This window comes from Xenopus laevis, chromosome 1L (genome assembly GCF_017654675.1).
Source record: "Xenopus laevis strain J_2021 chromosome 1L, Xenopus_laevis_v10.1, whole genome shotgun sequence".
NCBI classification, from domain to species: domain Eukaryota; kingdom Metazoa; phylum Chordata; class Amphibia; order Anura; family Pipidae; genus Xenopus; species Xenopus laevis.
Genome location: NC_054371.1, coordinates 115,554,067 through 115,569,734, shown reverse-complemented (window position 1 = coordinate 115,569,734; position 15,668 = coordinate 115,554,067). Strand labels below are relative to the sequence as shown.

Here is a 15,668-nt window from a genome sequence, read left to right as displayed (position 1 = left end):
GGCTGCTATAAGGTGCCATAGAAATTCAGTATTTAGTGGGCTGGTGGGGGCTGTTTGGGCCTCTATGTGGGCTGATTGGGCCTCTGTGTACCTGAAATGCCAGGGCCTATTTTAATTCTCAGTCCGGACCTGGCTGTGTGCACACTGCAGAGAGGGAGAGGACACAGCCACCAGAAAACTGCAACCTGCTTGTTAGAATATTAGCAGAGTAAACGGCCACAGTCATACACTGCAGACAAAAGCACAGTATCAGGTTGAGACAGAGCAAACACTTTATGCAGGACAAGTCAAATTTTTAATATGGTACCAATAATTTTAACAAGAACAAAGTCAGACAGGACAAGATTTAGAAACTAACTGAATTTCAGGATCACCCTTTTTGCCTCAATCTAAACTACAGGAACACCCTGTCACTAAAAGATAATCTGTTTGCTCGGAAGGAACTTTAAAAAGTCTCCTGTAGCAACTGCTTGGATGAGGAAAAATACCATTAATCCCTATCCTGGCTGTACTGATTCCCTAAGAGTGCCTCCCCTGCAGTAAGTAGGCAGCACCATATTCATGAATGCAGGCCTCTGTGGATTGCACCTATTTTTTGCACATTGCACCTTGCCCTGCACTTAAGTGACCCCTGGTGTGGGTCCGTTAATGGACACACAGGCAATTTGTTACCAATTTCTCTTTTTAATGTATGACAAATATTAGACTTTTTATTTATACTTTGCAAAAAAAAACATGGACTTTGAATGCAGCATCTTAGGAACTGATTTACTAAAACTCAAATTAGTATATCAGTTTTTTATGAAAACAAAGTCGTCCAAACTCACTTCCACAATTGAACTCATCAATAATTTTTATCGAAAAAATCAGAGCAACAAAACATTGCAACAAAATCAAGCGTCAATTCATACTGTGTGATTGACGATTTGAAAACTCGATTTTATCGAATTTGCGCTGCAACAACGCAACTTTTTCGGATTATCAGACGAAAACGCAGCCTTTGTTGGATTATCCAGCACAGATCACAATGTCAAGAAAACTACAGAGACATCTGCCATTGACTTCTAAATGACCTCGAAAGGTTTCAGATGGGTATTTTCTGATTCAGAGTTTTAACAGCTTTGGGGTATGATACATTTCTAAAAATTTGAGGTTTTTTTTTTCCACTAAAAATTCGAGTTTCCCCCCTAAAAACACCATCAATAAATAGGCCCCTAAGTGTGCAACCAGTATGAGGCTCATCTGTATGAGGAGGTGGGTGGCCTTTTACAAATGAACACAATATTAGTTGCACACTTAGTGGGAGCTAAATATTTGTTTGTTATACAAAAAATCCATTGCAGATGTCTACATTAAAATGAACTACATGGTTATTAGAAGATTAGTGACCAATATTTGCTTGCATTAGCACCTATCACTCATAATAAATGACCTCTTATATATTTTGGGCAGGCCAGGGATCTGAAAGAAGTAATTTTATGGCTGCAGCTCTGTCTGGATTTCAATTCCACACAGGCCCATTATAATGCACAAGTTTATGGCAGCTTATAGCAGCCCCTCTAGCATTTACTGGAGTTTTCAGTTTGCCAGTCCCAGCCTAGCTGCATCTAGTCTTTAGCTCTTTTCTTAGATAGAAGCATGGGATAAGATTGAATAACAAATAATGCTCTTACATATAATGAATTTCCTTTTCATAAACTGAACTAGAGATTAAGAATTTGGCACGTTAATAAGCATATTTTCCCTTTGCTTGCAAACAGTTATACCATGTGGTTAGACTGGAACGACCCCAATCTTCTCAGTCTTCAGAGGCAAATAATATCCACTACATTAAAACTGTAATCCTGTAGGCTGTGGCATGAAGTCTTCAAGAAAACTCAGATACAAATGCAACATGATGGAATGAGGTAGCCAATAACTCTGTTAAAGATGCATTTCAGCTGGACTGTGGACTAAATAATCAGAACAGATCAGTTCTCTTCATTTTTATCACAAAGTTGAGGGCAAGGTTCCATGGTTACTGCCACGCCCATGCCGCTGCAACCTGTGGGCATCTCAGTTACTTCTGCCCACTCATTCCTATCTGGGCAGTAGCATTCGACAGATGAGAGGAAACCTCCAGCGTTAAATCCACCTAAAATATAATGATATTTATTAATACAAAAAACAATTAGAGGTGCTAATATTCAGAATTTAAAAAATGACTCCAGATAGATATAGGAACCACTGGAAAAATGGAAAATATATCCAAAATAAAAAAACAAACACTAGAGCTGCCTATGTAATGGGAAACCATAGCACACATCGACTACTACTATAAGTAGGTATCTGTTGGCTTTATATTTCTGTGAATTAAAACAAGACCCACACCCATGACCCAAACTTATGATAAACACAATTTTGATTAATAAAATAAGGGTCACAGCAATTTATACTTATAGTAATTGATGGTAAATAGACTTAAATTGCCTTTTTATATTTAAGCTCTTCTAACTTTGCATTTAAATAAATACATTTAGAGGCTAGGCTGCAAATACATACTGAAGCTTCACATCAGTCATACTGGACCTTCTATACTCCTGAGTACCCAAAGCAGTTTTTCCCCCTTACTGAATGGGTTGTACTTTATTATATAGTTTGCCACTATTATCTCTCTTATGACTATACTAAGCAGGACATTCCCTTCATGCTGAAACATATTAGTTTTATAATTCCAAGAAAAGCTATTTTATGAAAAGACGATGTCACATTTGTATGTAGATTTCTATTTATTTATTTTAATGCAAAATGCTACATTTTCACTGTAGGGACTAAATAAAGACTTTAATTTCCTTACCGAGAGCATATATCTTTCCTTGATGAACAGTCACACCATGGGCGCTTCGTCTGTGTTTCATTGGTGCCATGGCCTCCCAGTAATTTCTCTCAATGTTGTATCGCTCTACACTGTCTAACTGATTGGTACCATCATAGCCTCCAACAGCATACAGGTAGTCATCCAGAGCCACCACTCCTGTGTTAATTCATACAGAGTTGATATTACTACACACATATGCTCAGTGCCCCATAGAGCTCAGTTCAATTTTTGGTGTTGCAATCATGTTAACATTACTTTCTTAACCAGATGACAAAAAAGTGTGTATAGATTGCTTAATGTCTCCATCTTCACACCAAAGTTGGTTCAACAGAAAGCCATAACATAATAGGGAACTATTTGCGGATTGCCAGGGCTGGTCCTATCAAATGTGGGGCCCAATTGGGACCATGTTGGCGGGGCCCCTAGACAAAGTGTTGCTGGCTACTGACACACCAAGTATTTAGGAAAATAAGGGCATACAGGCATAAAAAAGAATGGAAAGGGGGCAGACAAGGTAAGAGGGATGAAATAGGGGCACATAATAGGGGCACACAGGGTAAGAGAGAGATGGAGGAAATAGGAGAGTGGACTGGGCCAATTAGTTGGGGCAGGCTGGACCGATTCAGCTTGGGAGCAGGCTTGGTTGGATTGGGGGCAGGCAGGGCCTATCAAGGTTGGAGGAAAGCTGGGCCTATGAGAGTTGGGGGCAGGCTAGACCTATGGAGTTGGGGGATAGGCTGGCTTATCAGAGTTGGGGGTGGGCTGGACCTATGGATTTGGGGATGGGCTGGACTCTCAAAGTTGGGGGCAGGCCAGGCAGCATCATGTGCTGGGGGAAATATTATCTGTGCTGCCCTGTGGTGCGGGGCCCCCAGAGGTGCGGGGCCCTATTGGGCCCAATTGGTCCAATAGGCCTAAGGCCAGCCTTGCTGATTGCCATGCCATCAACCACTTCCTGTTTTCTCTGTGGCCCCTATAGGTTTTGAGTGCATCTGCAGTAAAGGATTTTCTCAACTACCGCATGCTCCCTACTAGAATTTGTGTAAGGGACACCTGGGAGAGCAGAAGATGATGTGGCACTCAGAAAACAGTACCATAAGTACGAGTGGAGTGCCAGATAGTAAGTAACTATAACCACTGGTACCCAACCGTTACCTTTTCTTCCCCAGATAAGGTTCGCTTACATTAAGGATTCGGATTCAGTTTGGCTGCATCTGAATCCTGCAAAAAAGTGGCTGCATACCTATTAAAAGCAGGTTTAGTTGTTTCCCATAGTCTAGCCCTCAGGAAACAATGAACCATATGTCTGACCAGCAAAAGCAGCTACTAATGTGATAGCTTAGGCCTTAAGATGCCAAATGGAGGTATTTTAAAATTCCTCAGCTAGGTTGATCCTCAGTAATAAATAGTACAGGTATGGGACCTGTTATCCAGAATGCTCGGTATTCCAGATAACGGATCTTTCCGTAATTTGGATCTTCATACCTTAAGTCTACTTGAGAATCATTTAAACATTAAATAAACCCAACAGGCTGGGTTGGCTTCCAATAAGGATTAATTATATCTTAGTTTGAATCAAGTACAAGCTACTGTTTTATTATTACTGAGAAAAAGGAAATCATTTAAAAAAAAAATTATTTAGATAAAATGGAGTCTATTGGAGACGACCATTCCGTAATTCGGAGCTTTCTGGATACCTGAAGTAGTACAGTAATGCTTTAAAAGTTCTTTAAATGTATATGTATAAAAGATAACAAAATCCTTATGTCAAATTTACCTGCCCCACTTCGAATAGTCTCAATAGAAGCCACAGGTTGCCACTGGTCTTCTTCAGGATTATAACAGTCCACAGTGTTCCAGCGTGTTTCTCCATCAAATCCACCAACTACATACAAACGGCCCCGACACACAACCACCCCGGCACCAATACGTGCAATTGGCATAGAGGCAACAAATGTCCACCTGTCATTATCTGGATCATACCTGCCATTGCAAAGAGATAGTTTGCTGCATTGTTGTTAAAAACAAAAGAAACATTTGTCATAACACACCAGCAAGCATGAATGCTCAGGTGGATCAGTAAAGATATATGGAATTCCACATGTGGGCAGACAAAGACTAAAGAAACACTTTGAGAATGCATGTTCTAGACCACAAAATTTTTTGCAAGACATTGATACTTTCCAATGTTTTGGGATCCAAACTGGGTCCCTGTGCTATTCAGGGGGTTAACAAACTTAAATTGAGTTAAAAGGAATGCATATCTATGAATTTATGCTCTACATAAGTCTATGTACAGTTTGCAGCACCAACTGTTTCATTCCAAAACTTTTGTACAGGAGTTTTACTTTAGGAATCCAACTCTATAACTGCAGTGAAATACAGGAGCAAAAGTATCTCACAGCTGATACAATGCAATTGTAGTTTTCAATATAACTGCTGCAAAAAGCCTTCTGCAGCTTTCTTTACCTTCTGGTGATGTGCTGCTTGTTTTTTTTCCTCTTTTGCTAAACAAAAATCTCTTAAAATTGCCCTACGAAATGACATTTTATATTGTCAACATTATAGCTAGGGATACACCGAATCCAGGATTAGATTTAGGATTCAGCCAGGATTTGACTGAATCCAAGTGCCTGGCCGATCAAAATCCAAATCCCATGAGCTCCGCTGCGCTACTCTGCATATATATAGGTCAGTATTGCTGGGTCAATTTTCCTAATGGAAGATGCAGGGAGCAGGGCCAGTGGAGGGTGGTGGATGGGGGATTTTAGCAATAGGGTGATTACTAATCCTTTAAAGTCAAGTGCCCAGGGGTCCTCTCAGCTGTATAAATGTTCCTGAAAAGTTCTGTGACACCCTGAGCAGACAGGCCAAATAATGCTCCATATTGCAGGTGCACAAGATGATATATATTAACAACTTACTTTTCAACACTTTTGTGGTGTTCAGATCCACAGGACCCTCCAACAGCATAAATGGCTCCATCTATCTCAGCCACTCCAACCCGGTTTCTGGGCAAATTCATAGGCGCTCTTGATGTCCACTGGTTTGTGACAGGGTTGAAGAAACTTACTAAGTCTGAATCTGTATTTTCTTGGCAAGAGTTATTTCTCCCTCCCACTGCATAAAATAAACCGGATACAATACAAGCCCCTAATCCACTCCTTGGTTCCAGCATGTCAGCTAGCTTTATCCATTCTTCAGTCTGTGGGTTATATGCATCCATGGAATTCAGTGAGTTTTGGAGATAGCCCCCTGCTACATATATTAACTGGTTGCCTCTATGTTTGGGTCGAGGTAGTGGTTTGTGCAAACACATTTCCTGGAAAACTTTAGATAGATAGACTCTGCATCTGTTTTCCTTACTGAGGATGGGACACTTCTTTAGCTGAATCTCCAGGAATTTTGCGGGCAGGGAATAAAGATGAACAGCATTTAGCAGGGCGTGGAAATACTGTGCCCTGTTGTTCAGATCCCACTGCATCCACTTTAAGCAAGCGTTGTATACTTCAGACTCACAAAGTACATTTAGACTGTCTTGGCTGACCAGGTCCAGTAGCTCACAATGACTTAAATTAAAAAACTCCTCCTCATTTGTGACCTGTAAGTAGAATATTGTTTTTTTACAAAGAACACATGTTTTTCTACTAACAAATTATAATGGAGAAACAGAAAATGTATTATTCTTTCAAACATAAAGTAACTTTACTGAAAAGGGACAGCTAAACATGGACAAGCAATAAATGACTTACATAAAATGTATGTTGTAGAACATACTGAAATAAAACTAAGATAAAAATAAGCCAATATTATCTAATAATATAACAACGTCTATTGCATTGCAAATACTGAACCATAGAACCTTACTCTTACTTAGGCTGAGGGCACATAGAGTGTTGGCTCCGATGCTCTCAGACTGCGTTGTTTTCTGCAAAAAATGAACATGAGTGCAGTGGAGCCAACACTCCTTGTGCCCTCAGCCTTATGATGCTCTCAAATACAAGACCTAACAGTCTATACATACAGACAAACTTTTCACCAGAATCTATTCACAGTTAGAATTGCATATTGTGAAACAATCGGTGGAGAGCCATACTAAAAGCTTACAGTCTAAGAGTTCCTTTAAGGTAGGATAGTAATGATTATAGGCTTGAATGAATAGTTGGGTCTTAAAGTGATACTGATGTAAAGAAACAACTTTTTAAATATGAATGTACATTAAAAGTTACCTATAGGTCGTGTTGATCGTTTTTTGCGGAGAGGTCTGTTTTTGTAAATAATTTTTAGTTGATGTTCCTAAACCCCATCTCAGCCTGTCTGTAAATTTCTAATGCTAACAGACTTCTGCTGCACAAATATGGCAGCCCTCTCATAGACGAGCATGGTGAGTCAGATGGGTAATCTAAAAGCTTTGAGCAAATACTTTATGGCTAAATTATAAGTAGCAAACAAAGCCAATACTATGATAGATGTAAAAATTGTTTAATTTCTGGTGTCAGTATCTCTAAGTGATCATTTGAAAGCCTGAAGGTTCTGAAAGTGTCTAATAGGATGAGGAGAAGAGTCTCAGAAGTTGGGTGCAGCATGTCAAAGTCCAGGATGTAGGAGTGAGAAGAAGTAATGAGTAAGGAAGCTAGTGTGGGGACTTGCAGAACAGGAAAGCAGAGAGGAGAGGGAGGAGAATGGTATACGTCTAGCAGTAGCGTTCATGATGGATTAGAGTAATTTTAGACAGTCTGCAGTGTAGTGAGTTACAGAAGTTTGACATATAACATGGGCACGGATGAGATTCTCATCTGTTTCTTGCATGAAGAAGGGTTGAGTGTGAGAAATATTCCTAAGGCTAAAGTTTAGTAAGCATTTGTGGCGGTGGATGAGGTGGCAGCAACAAGGGCATCAGGCAAGGAAAAGTAGAAAGACAAGCAATTACATTTTGTCCGTTTGGTTTTGGAGGCAACGAGAGCATATAAATGCAGAGATTGCTGTGACACAATCTAAAAGTGAGGGCAGGTCTGGAGTGGAAAGGTAGATTTGAGTATTATCAGCATATAAATGACCCTAAAATCCAAACTAGTTGATCAGCTGACCAAGATTAGTAGTGTAAATTGACAATGGGAAGGTACCATGAGGTTGCTTAGCGGTTCCCCTTCTAAGAGATGGAGAAGTGGGTTAGAAAAGAGAAGAGAGATGGTTAGTGTGGAAAAGGAAGTAAGTGACACATCAGCTGAGAAAATGAATGCTAATGTACAGTCCATTGGATTCAGCATTATCTCCTTGTGGATTTTTAACATTTTGTCTAGAAATAACTATCAACGTCCTCTGAAGTAATACAGGAGGCAGCATTTTAGGTGGGTGGATATATCAGGAAGTTGAAAGAGTTGAACATTTGTTTGGGACTATGTGACTATTTTCGCATGAAAGTAAAAAACTAGGGCTGCTTTGCAAAGGACAAGGCAACCCTGAAGTTTTTTAGAGCATTTTTGTGGAAGTTAGAGTTGAAATACAACATTGTTCTATTCTTCTGGACTGTTTTGCATGTTTTGTGTGCCAGGGTTGTTGGTGAGCATGACATGGTTGGTTTTCAGTGCAATGTTGTTCAAAATAGTGGTGATTGTGTCAGTGCAGAAAGATGTAGAAAGTTCAGGGTCAGTAAACAAAGAACATAGAAAAAAGCAAAGGCTGTAAAGTGGATGAGAGTTGGTGTAGGTTTATGTGGTGAAGGTTCTTGCATCTGGTGGTAGGATCCTGAGGTGGAGTGTTAGTGTAAGGAGTTAGTGTAAAGAGATGGGGAAAGAAGAGTTTAAGAGGTTATTTAAAAAGCAAAGGTGGATAAAGACGGGGTCCTGGGTGTTGACATCCTGGTGGGTATTAGGCCTGTCATAGATTGTTTAAACCAATAGGTATGATTGAAAAGCTTGGAGGTAGGTGACCCATCATAAAAAGGTGGAGATACTAAAGCCACCATCATGATTACTGGAGTAGCTGAGCATTAGGCATTTGTGTGATTTCATTTATATATCTTTCAACATTTGATCATGAAACAAGTGGATCCATGCCTGTCATACCACTGTTACAACTAGATCAGTGCTGTCCAATTTCTATGGTACAGAGGGCCGGAATTTTTCCAATCTACATGGTGGAGGGCCGATAATGGAAGCCAGTGTTAGCCACTCCCTGTTTTTAGACCACACCCACTTTAAACCACACCCATGTTACCCCAAGACAATGTCCACATTAATAGCACACCAAAAAAACAAATAGTTGGTGCTCACTGCAGGGATCAGGGCCGGAACTAGGAGTAGGCAGAATAGGCAGCTGTCTAGGGCACCATCATTGAGGGGCGCACTTTTTTCAAGAGTTTATTTAATAATTTGTTTCAGAAATCATGGTCACCCAGTTGGGTGGAATCCATCTCCTTCCCCTTCTCCCTCTTGCCGGCAAGTAATAGCTCCTTCTGTGTGGTGCACCGCGATGTGCATACACGCGTCAATGATTTCACTGATGTGATGACAGAGAGAGGCAGAGAGCTGGCGGGCTGCTTGGTGAGGCTCTCGCTGCTCTCAGCCTTGCACAGTTGCACTGAACTGAAGACATTCTTTCTATTACTGTAAAGTGTGAAGCTTCCTGCTGGCACAGCTAGGTACAGATTTGGGGCTCATATTTTTGCTGTTGCTGCTGGGTGCTGGCACAGGTACAAAAATACTTTGGGGCAATATGATGTGATCAGATTTATTTTTGACTGCTGCTGGCACAGGTAAGGATTGGGGGCAATATGATGGCTGCAGGAGGGCTGTATCATGGATGGCTGCTGGGCTTGCTGGTACAGGTATGGGGGGCAGTAATATAAATGAAAAAGTGTTGTACACTTTCTTGCTCTCTTTATTTAAAAACCATCATGGTAAGGAGGGAAATGGTAATGCAGGACAGGGGGTCACTGATTGAAGCTCTTACCTTTGGTGCCAAACTACCTTGTGCCTGCCCTGGCAAGGATGTCACTCATATGTGAAAAAAGCTAAGTCATATTAAGACATACACATAAATCCATATGCCTCCTCCTCCCCTGTGGATGATACAGAACCCCAGCATATGATTAAACACCTTATGGACCACTAACAATTATTTTCAAATGCTAACAAACCCCCAGAATAAATACCAAAGTATGACACACACAGGGAGCATAGGGAAGGCAGAACAGAGCAGGAGACAGGAAAATCAGGACCAGTCTAATATGTACTACATACAGTGACACAGTGCTGGTGCTCCATTAGCATTTTAAATAAGGTGTGAACAGGAGAACAATGTGGGCAGTTTCAGTCTGGGTCTCAGGTGTGAACAGTACAGGCCTTTAGGGGAGTGAACAATAGAGGTGTCACAAGTGTGAACAATACAGGGGGATCACAGGTGTGAACAATGCAGGGGATTACAGTGTGAATTTGAGGTTTAAACAATGCAGGGGCAAATTAATCTCTGTAGTGATACCTTATAAATCTTACATATGGTAAACAGACACAGTAGGCAGACTTTGATGTGGAGGGCCACATGAGGTGGGGTCTGCGGCCCACGGGCCGCCAGTTGGACAGCCCTGACCTAGATAATGATTAGCCTGTAACCCCAACTATTTTCTTTTTTAATCTTTTTCTTTTCTTTTAATCTGAGTACATTGTAGGATCTACAATTTGTTAGGGACCCTCCAGTGATTAGAATCACTTACCTGAGACCCCATGCCCGTGCCCCTGTGCACCATGTTGCCCTTTTCATTCTGCTTGTGGATCCATGTATGGCTCCATGCAGGGTGTGCATGCACAGCAGAGAGGAAACCTGACTTTAAAATCTACTGCATATGCACACATCACACAGTGGCCACATTGGATCTCTGGATGACAGAAGAAGATAGTGATGTGGTGCTCCTACAGTTTTTGCTTAAAAAAGATGATGCTCCTACAGTTTTACCAAGGGCCAGTGCATTTTTCAGTTAACATGGTCTCAGTAAGTGATTATAATAACTGGGGATGCGTAAAATTTGGCATCCCTTGTAATTCTCTTTAAATGATGCATGGGCTTCAATAAAACAAACATACCACATGAGTGTAAAATAAAACAGACAATTTGAGCAATGAGGTTAGCAAGAAATGGGAAGGGAAATAAGGAAAGAGAAAGAAATGTGTAAGTGTACAATTGTTATTAGGGATGCACTGATTCGGTTCGAGATTCTGGCTTTTTCAGCAGGATTCGGACAAATCCTTTTGCCCGGCCGAACCAAATCCTAATTCGCATATGCAAATTAGGGGCGGGAAGGAAATAGCATGATTTTTTTGTCACAAAACAAGGAAGTAAAAAATGTTTTCCCCTTCCCACCCCTAATTTGCATATGCAAATTCGGATTCGGTTCGCTATTTGCCCGAATCTTTGACAAAGGATTCGGGGGTTCGGCCGAATCCAAAATAGATTCGGTGCATCCCTAATTGTTATTATATATAAGTGCAAAAAAAAAAAAGGACGGTGTTGGATCTATTACAAGATTTAAATAGAGATGTCGCGAACTGTTCGCCGGCGAACTTGTTCGCGCGAACATCGGGTGTTCGCGCTCGCCGGAAGTTCGCGAACGTCGCGCGACGTTCGCCATTTTGGGTTCGCCATTGTTGGCGCTTTTTTTTGCCCTCTCACCCCAGACCAGCAGGTACATGGCAGCCAATCAGGAAGCTCTCCCCTGGACCACTCCCCTTCCCTATAAAAACCGAAGCCCTGCAGCGTTTTTTCACTCTGCCTGTGTGTGCTGAAGAGATAGTGTAGGGAGAGAGCTGCTGCCTGTTAGTGATTTCAGGGACAGTTGAAAGTTTGCTGGCTAGTAATCGTTTTGATACTGCTCTGTTATTGGAGGGACAGAAGTCTGCAGGGGTTTGAGGGACATTTAAGCTTAGGTAGCTTTGCTGGCTAGTAATCTACCTTCTACTGCAGTGCTCTGTATGTAGCTGCAGTGGGCAGCTGTCCTGCTTCTGATCTCATCTGCTGACTGCTGCAATAACAGTAGTCCTTGTAAGGACTGCTTTTATTTATTTTTTTGTTGTTTTACTACTACTACTACTACTACTACTACTACTACTACTATAAGAGCCCAGTGCTATTAGTCTAGCAGTGTTGGGGAGTGGACTGGTGTGCTAATCTGCTGCTCCTAGTAGTTCAGCAGCACCAACTTTAATTTTTTTTTTTTAATATTCATTTTTTTTTATTTTACTTTTTTTATTTACTACCGCTGTAGTAGTGTATAAGTTGACCTTTTAGGCATTATTTGCCCTGTAGGCATTATTTGCACACTGTTTTCTTCAACCCGCCATCGAGCTGTGTGACCTTGTTCCCATTCTGTCTAAATATCCATAATATTACCGTCTCCAGAAAAAACACCGGAGTCACTTTTTTCAAGCAGCCATAATATATTTTACGTAATCCGTATCCACCGCTGTAGTAGTGTATACGTTGGCCTTGTAGGCATTATTTGCACACTGTTTTCTTCAACCCGCCATCGAGCTGTGTGACCTTGTTCCCATTCTGTCTAAATATCCATAATATTACCGTCTCCAGAAAAAACACCGGAGTCACTTTTTTCAAGCAGCCATAATATATTTTACGTAATGGCGAAAAATGACTATTTTCAGCATTTATATGGCATATTTTTTCTGGCAACTGTGCTTCAGTGGCTGCGTCCAAAAAAACTGGGCAAACAATGCCTACAAGGTCAACGTATGGCAGTTGTTTAAAGAGAACAGTAGATTACTAGCCAGCAAAGCTACCTAAGCTAAAATGTCCCTCAAATCCCTGCAGACTTCTGTCCCTCCAATACAGAGCAGTATCAAGCAGATTACTAGCCAGCAAACTTACTATCATCTGTCCCTGAAATCACTAACAGCTCTCCCCCTACACTATCTCTTCCAAGCACACACAGGCAGATTTTTCAGATACATTTTTGCCCTTGATCCCCCTCTGGCATGCCACTGTCCAGGTCGTTGCACCCTTTAAACAACTTTAAAATCATTTTTCTGGCCAGAAATGTCTTTTCTAGATGTTAAAGTTCGCCTTCCCATTGAAGTCTATGGGGTTCGCGAACCGTTCGCGAACCGCTCGCGTTTTTGCGCAAGTTCGCGAATATGTTCGCGAACTTTTTTTCCGACGTTCGCTACATCCCTAGATTTAAATGATAAAAAAGAAAATAACCCTTTTAGTACCATTTCCTTGCAAGAATCCTTCACTTTTCTATGTATGTATTGATGTCTCTAAATATAATATAATATATATATAAATATATATTGTGTAAAGTGATGGCACTCAGGATTTGAGCAATAACAGTCAAAAAGAAAAAAGGTTTATTCACGGATGAATATACCTTTTTTCTTTTTATTGACACTTTCTGACTGTTATTGCTCAAATCCTGTAAGTGCCATCACTTTACACATTGTTTCTACTTCTTATGCATGAGCACCCAGGTCTTGAATATTTTTAGGGTGTGCGGCTCTCTCTCTCTCTCTCTCTCTCTCTCACACAACTATATGCAAGCTTAAGTACTATGTGTTAAAGGGACAAGAGGAAGTCCCTTTCCTGAAGAGCTTACAGCCTATGTGAGTGACTAAATACATACGCTGCAGTTTACAGTGGTTATCACTGTCAGAATTTATGCCAGTGCTCCAAGTTAATTTTTGAAGAGACAGGGGGAAGATTGTCTCTCGAGGAATTCAGGGATGGCATTCCAACTGCATGGAACAGCAAGAAATAGAACGTTTTAAAGTGGAATAAACAGCAGTGTTAGAGGATGGTGTGACCAGGCTCTCAGAAGAACGGAGGAATCAGCCAAGTAAAGAGGCATATGAGGTTCAGAGGAATGGAGGGCTTGTTCCTTAGTTTATGGGAAACTTGATAAGTATTTCAGCAGTGGGGAGGTCTATATTCTCTTAGATCAGAGTAGGAGGATTCTAGCAGCAGAATTTAATACTGACCGTCACCAAAATGATCTATCCAGACATTAACAGGCCTTTTTTAAAAATATCTTTTTATGTAAAATTAAAAAGTACAGTATATAATATGCCGTTTTTAACAGAAGAGCAGAAAGCTTACACCTTTTTTTGTGTTTAGTCATATTAAGCAAGACTGGCTGCAGGAAAAAAAACATTAAGAGCCACATGCATCATTAAGGCTTACCTCACTAAAGTGTGTATTGATGTATTCTCTTCCTTTTCGGTACAACTCTATGCATCCAATTTGCTCCGCAAAATTAGAAATCCCAATGACATTGCTGGAATCCAAGTGTTTAACAAGGAAGTCACTGCAGGCTTTGGCCACATCTTCCATTTGATATCTCATGGCAGCCAAAAGTACATGCAAAACACACTTTTCCCCAACAGTTATTCTTGAAGTGTATGCAAATTCAATTAACCATTGCATTACTTTGGGGCAAATGTCTTTGATGGTGACCTCCCGAGCATGGCACTCACGAAAGTTATTGGTAAACATGGCCCTGAAGAACGGGCTGCAAGAAGCAAGAACTATCTTGTGAGCGTGAAAGTTTTCCTCTTTACCATTATGACTGACTCTCAAAAGAACATCACACAGCAGGTTATTTCTTCTCAGTTCATCCATTTTCTCAAAAGCCTTCGAAGTATGGTTTTCAATGGTGTAATCGAGATATCCATGTCCTTTCATAGATGGGACCGCAATGGCTGAGCAGTTTTTAAGACTGGGTTGTTTTTTTTGCCTTGGACATAGCATTCTTGAATTCGGGTTAGAGAATGCACAAAACAATGCCATGTGATTTACACTGCAGCAAAGTTAGCAGTTTAATCTCTGCAGTTCTTCATTCATCTTTGTCATGGAATTAACTATACTATGCCAAAACACGTCTCTGTTATATAAATTCTGTCATGTTACAGAAAGTTGCCAGTCCTAAAAAACAAAAAGATGCACAAATCAGTTTCCAGAAAAAGAATATATTATATTATCATAGATGTAAACAGTCCAAACCTTTTGAATCAATTCACAATTTTAAATAAATGCTATGTAAATATGCACATGAAAATAATTATAAGGAAGTAATAAAGATATATAAAACTTGCACCATTGCTATGAATACTCAAACGCCCAGACTTCTACCGTGAAATGAAATATGTTTAAAAATCGTACAACTACACACTGCCACAAGGAATGGACAGAATGGAAAATCAAAAAAAAAACAGAAAAAGAGGGAGAGAGAATTACTGTGAAAATTAATGAGTAAGAGATTAAAAAAACACAACAGCAAACTAAAAAAGGCAAAGGTAACAGAAAATGAAGGCAAGGGTAACATAACAAATGAGAATGACAGAGAGAATGGGAATACAGGAATCCCAGAAGGAAAAAGAAAAAAAATAACACATAAAATTATATTTATTTATATACAGGTATGGGATATGTTATCAGGAAACCCATTATCCAGAAAGCTACGAAATAGGGAAAGGCCATCTGCAACAGACTCCATTATAATCAAGTAATTCAAATGATTTTCTTTTTCTCAGTAATAATAGAACAGTACCTTGTACTTCATCCAAACTAAGATATGATTACCCTTATTAGAGGCAAACCAATCCAATTCGCTTTAATTAATGTTTAAATGATTTCCAAATTGCAGAAAGACCCATATCCGGAAAACCCCAGATATCGAGCATTCTAGATCCTATACCTGAATTATTTCTCTAGACTGTTGCAAGACAAGCAGATGTTGCAGTCAAATATCTGTAGATCTAGACACACATTCAAAATAACATTTGAAATTTACATTTTGTAAAATGTGAAA

The 15,668-nt window shown here is 40.2% G+C and overlaps 1 protein-coding gene across 3 annotated transcripts in view; it reads right to left on the bottom strand.

Annotated features, from left to right (window-relative positions):
• LOC108713230 (kelch-like ECH-associated protein 1A) overlaps nt 1-15,668 on the bottom strand; it is a 76,967-nt gene that overhangs the window by 1,080 nt on the left and 60,219 nt on the right. For all 3 annotated transcript variants that reach the window (XM_018256117.2, XM_018256125.2, XM_018256107.2), the window contains exons 3-7: nt 14,042-14,782; nt 5,782-6,458; nt 4,635-4,840; nt 2,837-3,013; nt 1-2,134 (exon numbers count right to left, since the gene is read on the bottom strand). The exon at nt 1-2,134 is cut by the window's left edge and continues 1,080 nt beyond it. In XM_018256117.2, the coding sequence (XP_018111606.1) occupies nt 1,971-2,134; nt 2,837-3,013; nt 4,635-4,840; nt 5,782-6,458; nt 14,042-14,647 (1,830 nt within the window). In that variant the 5' untranslated portion in view covers nt 14,648-14,782 and the 3' untranslated portion in view covers nt 1-1,970. The remainder of the gene's footprint in view (nt 2,135-2,836; nt 3,014-4,634; nt 4,841-5,781; nt 6,459-14,041; nt 14,783-15,668) is intronic.